Here is an 8246-nt window from a genome sequence, read left to right on the forward strand (position 1 = left end):
CCTCGTATACATAGTGATCTCATAAAGCACAGAAATTGGCCCTTTATAAAAAAAAAAAAATATTGTTTCAGAAATAAGTTTAAAATAGCTAGTGTGCTGTTAAAGAATACAATTATTTATATTTGGCTGAAATATATGATTTGGTATAGGCTATTCTTTTGATAGAGATAGCTAATTGCTTTTCTTCCTTTGTAAGGCAAACAATGACTGTAAAAGTCTATCCCAGCCTTCTGATATTATTCCTGACCAATACTGTGTGGACTCGGAATGTGAGACAAGTCTATGATGTGATGGATCCAGAGGATTGGTCTCTCTTCACCTTTGAGTGTCCACAAGAATGCTTCTGTCCTCCCAGCTTCCCCAATGCTTTATACTGTGATAACAAGGGACTTAAAGAAATACCTGCAATCCCAGCAAGAATCTGGTATCTCTATCTGCAGAACAACCTGATTGAAACAATTTCTGAGAAGCCTTTTGTGAATGCCACTCATCTGAAATGGGTAAATTTAAACAAGAATAAAATCACCAGCAATGGAATTGAAGAAGGTGTGCTCAGCAAACTGAAGCATCTGCTTTACTTGTTTCTTGAAGATAATGAGTTGGAAGAGGTGCCTGCTCCATTACCGACAAGCTTAGAGCAACTGAGACTGGCTAGAAACAAAATCTCCAGGATCCCTGAAGGGGTCTTTAGGAACTTGGAAAACCTTACAATGCTAGATCTGCATCATAACAAGCTGTTGGATAGTGCTCTCCAGAGTGACACTTTCCAGGGGCTCAACAATCTCATGCAACTCAACATAGCAAAAAACTCCCTCAAGAAAATGCCACTAAGCATTCCAGCTAATACAATGCAGCTGTTTTTAGACAACAACTCTATTGAAGTGATCCCAGAGAACTACTTTAGTGCAATACCCAAAGTGACTTTCCTTAGACTGAACTACAATAAATTATCTGATGATGGCATCCCCCCAAATGTGTTTAATGTTTCATCTATTCTAGACCTACAGCTGTCCCACAACCAACTCACTAAAATTCCACCTTTCAGTGCTCATCTTGAGCATCTTCACCTTGATCACAACAGGATCAAAAGTAAGTGTATATTGTCAGTGTGGGATCACACCAAGGATTACAATCCTATTAAATATCTCTTCACCAAAAAAAAAAAAAAAAAAAAAAGCACTTCGCTGTCTGATTATGCACAAGAATGGCTATTTTCTTAAATTCAGGAGTCTTTGAACTGGTTAATTCCTTTAATTTCCTGAGAGGTTTAAAACATATTTTATATCATCAGTCTTGACAGTATTATAATCAACATGCAAAGAAAACAAGAAAAAATACTTCTTTAAAGTAAAAAAAGACTAAAGAATATGCTATAAAGAACATTCTTGCAAGAATAATGAATAAGATGATCCATTGGGCCAATTCCTAAGATTTAGACTCGACAATATGTCGACAGAATATGTGCACACACATGATATTGCATGTACAAAATCTGCATTTGTACACACAGAGCATTTGACATGCAAATCATATAAATGAACGTATTAAAGTGTACCTGGGCACTCACTTTCCCAGGTAAGCAGGTAATTAGCCATTTTATGCAATCAAATGCAGAAGTTTACATACAAGGGTTAAGATTTTCAAAATAAATGAGTTGCTGAGCATCCAATAGCTCCCACTAAGATTAATGAAAGCTGCTGGGTGCCCAGCACTTCTGAAAATCTGCCCACTTATTCAGATACCTGAATATGCAATCAGGAGTCTAGCTTCAAGCACCAATTGTTTAGTAACTGTGGCCCTGATCTCTGTTTATGTGAATAATGACATATTAGGAGCTGAATTTTGAAAATCTGATTTGGTCTTCTCCAGCTTTTGGATTATGTGAGCTAAATCCTGCGATCTTGACTCCGTCCTTTTTCATGAAAAACTTCCACTGACTTCACAAAAGTTTTGTCTGAGTCAAGATTTTAGGATTTTGCTCCCTTGATCTATTTAATGTTTTCATATTGTATAAATAATTAACACCATATTTCATTCCCAAGACAATTTAAGTTTATCATCATATCATCATGCTGGTTGCAACAACCTACTTCCAGCATCCATTCAGACATACTTAGGATCTGAGGAGCAGTTATGCCATCAAGGTTTCCCAACCAAAAAGTCATGCAAAACTAAAATTACCTCACTTAATATCATGCAATTAACTTTTTTGCACCATTTGTGCTATGAAAACCAAAAAGTGATCACTTAGTAATAGCTCTTCACAAAAGAAACTAAACAAATAAAAGCCAACACATGTTGACTCATTCATACTTTGGTCTGACATATTATCCAATTCATTTTCTAACCTTACTGTCACCACTGAAATTCTCTCACAAATGAATTAGTCCTTATTACTACATGATGTCACATCTCACAAGTGTATTAAAATTAACAGCTTGATTTCTGGGAATGAGAGGATTTAGTAACCGGTGCACATTTAACTTAAGATTAATCTGATTATTAACAATCTGATTGATTAAATACTATTTCACTGCCTGTACGTACAAAGTCAAATGTATAAACTTTTATATGAGTGTGTTAGTTTTGCATAGTTTGATGCCATTTAAGTGGACTATAAGAAAAGTGAAATTTAATTAGTACTCATGTCATGTGTCATTACTAATCAGATTCACTGCTCACTGTTTGCAAAGGGATTTATCTTAATCTTTCCACGGCTGGACTTCAGGTGCACACTTTATCTGCTGTCATTTTAAATGGACACAATTGAAATAAGTAGAATGTGAGCAGTTATGTATCTGGTGTAATAGGTAGCAGTGAAGTCTTTAAATAGCAGCCATGTTATCTTTTATTTAAAAGCAAAAAAGATCAAAAGGTTAAATTTCAAGAGTGCCTAAGTGATTTAAGAGCTTAAGAACCACTTACAAAAGAGACATACCCCCTAAGGGCCCAGATCAAACGTATTTAGGTGCCTTACTCTCACTAGCGTTAATCACCTAAATAACTTTGAGGATCTGGGCTTTAGGAACCTAAATCCCAATAACTTGTAATGAGACAGGCTCCTAATTCAGTTATAAAATTTTTGTATTCAGTTTGAAATTTTTACACTTAACCTTCATGTTATTGAAGTTTGGAAGATTAAGCAGTTAAATATATTCTAATCCAATGTTACTTCACCATTAAGATTATAAACAGTAACATTAATTACAATAGAAGAGCAGTACCAAATCAAAAGCAGTTAATACATGAGACAAACATGTGAACATTTTACTACTGCTGCTCAAGATGCAAGTGACACAAACATTCTACTACACTAGACACTCGTTCACTATCTAACATCTCAGAAGACTTTTAGGATCAAAGGTCAAAAGACAAAAGAATGTAATTTTGTCTGGCAGAAGTGATGGGAATTGACATCAGATCAGGCTATGGATCAGTTTTCCCACTTACAGAAGATAAGTGATTAGTTTAAAGAGGTGCTGACAGAAAAATAAGTTCTAAAGCTTGGATATAGTTTTGTATCAAGAGATTCCACAGTAAGTTAGCTTTTTCATGTAGAGAATTATTCCTCTTCTTTACTCAAGAGATGATAATTGAATATCCTCACATGCTTGCCAGTACTGTAGTGTCTTAGGTAGATGGCTTACAATAAAAGTAAGAGGATCTGTAGGTGCTCAGACTCCAATATCACTTTTTATGGAATTTGCTTGCTTATTGTTTATTTACTTTATTGTTACACTCAAATGCCCCAGACACCGTCTGAGCCCATTTGCTAAGAACTGTATAAACATAGGATGATATAGGGTGAAATCTTGGGGTTAAATTGGAGAAATCAGTATTGGAATAAGAGAGGAGGGGGGTCGAGGGATAGAAACACAGAAGAGAATGACAGTGGCCAGGAAGAGTGGTTGGAGAGGTGAGAGAAAATCTCTCTCACAAAAAACAAAAACAAGATCCTCTGCAGCTGCTGGCCTATGAATGTTCAGCAGGCCGGTCATTTTATGCGTCAGTGGAGGCTATTTCCTATTCCAAGCGAATACTTCTCCCAGGGTACTGGCTCCATATTCCCAGTTTAGACATTACACAGTTTCTCAAGACTACCATCCACATAGGCAGATGGCCATGTATGGAAATCAGGAAAATGTCAATACAAGCACCAGGGACTGGCTTTTCCTTAAGAATTCTTCAGCCAAGTCAGAATTTTAAAGGGGTCAAGTAGACTGAAGACATTACTTTTCCAACTCATTGATGTTGCTTCTCCTGGGCTGGAAACTCTATTCCAGAGCTCTGCCAGGAAAGAGGAAGGGGTATATGAGCATAAAGATTTCACTCTTTTATCCCACTCTAAAAACTCAGTGAGGATGGGAGTCCCTACAACAGCATGAGGGAAAGTGGGGAGACATCTTCACCTTATTGGTATCCAGGGGCAGGTGATATTGATTAGAGATGGGACTTGGGAGATCCTAGTAGGGGAGGTATGAAAGATGCCCTCAAACCATGCAGCGATCAGTTCTTTTTACGTGGTCTGTAGTCTGGCATTTTTTGTTCTTTTGTTGCCGTGTCCTAGGGTTTGAGTAGTTAATATGGTCTTTGAAGCTCAATGCAGAAAGATAAACTTTGAAGGCATGGTGGAGCATTTTTTGTTTCTTATTTTGCAACCATTCTGTCTTGTATCTAGACTGCCCTGTGTCACTGGCCTGAAAGGACAGATATTTTCTGCTTGACAGAGCTCATTCAACATCACGCCTTTTAGTAAAGGCTTTCATAATGAAATATCACTCTAGGTCTTCCAGTTTCTTAGCCTGACACATAAATAAGCTTTATAGAAAGTCAACGGCTTTTTTATACAAATGAAGTAAATTGATTGCAAGACATACACAGAGCAATAATATATGTTATCATATATAATTCTTATAGGTAAGGGTTGGCTTTCAATACCCACTTTTCTGAATATAATTATAAATAAATAAATATGAATAGATTTTTCACATCTGTAGCACTTTTCTTCCATGAATACTGAGAGCTTTATGGGCATTAAAGAAACTTCATAACATTCCTATGAGGTAGGCCAGTGTTGGGGTATATAGTGAAGGAATCAGATCTTGGCCAACTTAATGTATTTATCTAGCTCTCATGAGAGATTCATATTCTTCAAGATAAAAACCTTCATAAAAAAAAAGGGTTTCTGGCCCTTTGTGTTGTGAAGATAAAGTCCGAATATTAGCTGATGTTACAGATGGCATTTTGGATACAGCTGTTCAGGAAATCATTTTTTCCCCTTTAAAAATACTGACAAAAATTAAAGTTGTTTTCATCAAAACTTATTTTCATAAAAAAATTTCATTGACAATTTTGAGGCTTTCATCAAAAACCAGAAATGCCTCAAATCAAAAATATTTCAGGTTTTTTGTTGCCAAAAATCAGAAACTTTAAAAAAAGATTTAAACAGAAAAATGTTGGCCTGGGCTGGTTAGAGAGTGTACGTGTTTCCCTGCTACAAGAGGCTTCCTCAAGCTCTTTTTGAGGGGCGTACAGTAGCCAGCAGCAGCCTCAGGTACTCAGGCTAGTAACTGACTGCCACAATTTGGCCCAATGAGTTTGGCGCCCTTGATACATACATATATAAAAAAAATCACTTCAGCCATCATTAATCTGAAGCCATTTATAAGCTGAAACAGAGCACCTGCTGAAAATCACTATACAATAGTTCAAGACAAGACGTATAGAATACTTTACCCAGCTGAAACTGCAGATAGAATTTAACAGGGAAGATTTAAAGAAGGTAACACCCCTAATTTTAATGAAAATAATGTGATTTGAGCCACAATTTCAAATCTTTGTCTGAAATAAAATGAGATACTGTATCTATTGCTTATATATAACTGCAGTTATTACGTGTAAAATAGGAATGGTAGCACCCCAGTGCATCAGTGATGTGAAATTTGATGAAGTCATTGTTCAGCAGGATAGGAGAACTGGGGAACTTATATAGTAACATTCTAGAAAGGACCCTTGTAAAAGGAGTTCCTCTGATCAATATTCTTAGCCTTTGAATGTCAAATAGAATGAATTGGACAATGCTTTTTTTACTGCTGCTAATGTGCAGACACTCAAATTGGGATTTTCAGCAGCGCTCAGTATTAGCCTAACTCTGCGCTCATTGAAGTCCTATGCGAGCAAAGTTCGGCCAACACTGAGTATTTTTGAAAATTTCACTTTAGCAGTTAAATGTCTTACTCTTCCAGCTGTCCAAAATATATTCATACATTCTGGTACCTCTCTAGAAGGTAAATTGATAGTAATCATGACAAGTCATTTACATTTATGTTTATATTGTCATTTAATCATGACAAGTCAGAATGAATTTGATTATACTATCTTAGCACACTTACTCTTTTTGAACTGAAATTATGACTAATTCAATACTTTACAGTATTGAAAAGAACAGCTAAACACTGTATAAATATTGTTAAAATGCACTTTAAAAAGTTAATCTCCTTGCACCTTTTTCATACAAATTAAATAACATAGTTTATTTGTATTTATAGGTGTCAATGTCACTCTTATGTGTCCCACCTCCATTGCCATAGAAGATCACAGTTCCTATGGTAATATGCCACATCTCCGCTATCTCCGCCTGGATGGAAATGAAATTCAGCCTCCTATCCCATTGGACATCATGATATGTTTCCGGCTTCTTCAAGCTGTTGTTATTTGAAAATATCTCACTATCACATTTGGATTTACAGAGTTTAAGAAGCAAGTTTTGCTGGCATGAAACTTGTTCTAATTCATAAGTCAATCAATAATTTTTCCTTTTACTCTAAATTCCTACTTGCTTGTATCATTTTATATTTGCAAATATTTCTCTTCCTTCAGAAAAGAGGTTCCCAAATCTATATGCAATGTGGTTTTTTTTTTAAATTCCTAATGCAAATAATGTATTTTTAATGTTCCTACAGTCCCTGTGCAAGTTCGTCTACTCTTCGCCTATCTTGTTAAATTCTACATTAAGTATGAATTCCACTAAGGGCATTTTTAGGTCAAATTATAGTTTCCTTACACTCTATTATAATGCACAGATTTATGAATTCAGGTACACTTGGTCTGATATGTATTATAAAATAATCAAGTACTATACTTCTATTAGTTATCATACCTTACATTCTCCTTTCTTAAAATTGGCACTGCTGTAAGTGACAGTGAGCAGCCTTTCATAGTCTGAATAAACTACACCAATTTCTTGTTTGTTTGTTTTCTTTACAGATTGAAGTATTCTAGTGATACTTCCTTAGCTGCATAGGCATGACATTTATTAGACTCTGGGTACCATAGCACTTCTAGGGGTACCACATACATTGAACTATGCATATATAGAACTGGACTATAAAAATATGAGATGTGAAATGCAGTGTTCTGAACTCAAAACCATGGATAAGGAAATCCAGGCTGAAATCCCTGACTCCATTGAACCTTTTGCCATTGACTTCAGTAGAGCTAGGATTCCATCCCCAATGTTCTAATTCTGTTTCCTTCTGTGGCCTTGAGTAAGTCATTTAACTAATGTGTTTTAGTTTCCATATAGGTAAAATGGGGATAATACTGTTTACTGACTTCACAGGAATGTTGTGGAGAAATAGTTTATGTCTGAAAAAACATGATAGCACACAAAAGCCCCCAAATATGTCCTGCAGATACATGACAACGATGTGTCAAAATATGCAAATGTTTTCATTGAAAGAAATGTAATTTTTAAGGCAAATGTAATCAGCTCAGTGTAATATTTAATATTCTACTGACCCTTGCAAAGAGACTGGATTTTAGCGAAGTCCAGGTACTTAAACATGGCACATATAAAATCCATTAATAATGGCAGTACCATTGGGATATCTTTCTATAAAGTCTTTCTTTCCTTTTGTTATAGTAAGTTATGTCAATAGCAGGGGTTCAGTACACAACCTGAATATTAGAGCGAACTGGTCACTGGGGGAAAATATGAAGATTTTAGCTATTTCTGATATTTTGTATTAATTACCCACCAATCACATTGTTTTAGTCTCTTTTTATCTGTAAGTAGAAGCAAATAGTTGATGTTTGATGGCCTGCATCTAATTCTGATATCTTAAGATTGACCTCAATGACAAGTATATAAGGACTATGCATGATGGATGTAAATTCTAATTTTCCCCTTCAAAATGAAACATTTTCTTAACTATTTTAGAAGGGCTGAGAACTTTATACTCTAA

At 35.6% G+C, this 8246-nt stretch overlaps 1 protein-coding gene across 1 annotated transcript; it reads left to right on the forward strand.

Moving 5' to 3' along the window:
• Positions 1-203: 203 nt before the first annotated feature.
• On the forward strand, positions 204-6718 carry KERA (keratocan). Its single transcript, XM_077807696.1, has 2 exons — positions 204-1089; positions 6549-6718. Exons 1-2 carry the CDS (start codon positions 204-206, stop codon positions 6716-6718), a joined length of 1056 nt encoding a protein of 351 aa, XP_077663822.1.
• The last annotated feature ends 1528 nt before the right edge of the window (positions 6719-8246 follow it).

This window comes from Eretmochelys imbricata, chromosome 1 (genome assembly GCF_965152235.1).
Source record: "Eretmochelys imbricata isolate rEreImb1 chromosome 1, rEreImb1.hap1, whole genome shotgun sequence".
Taxonomy (NCBI): domain Eukaryota; kingdom Metazoa; phylum Chordata; order Testudines; family Cheloniidae; genus Eretmochelys; species Eretmochelys imbricata.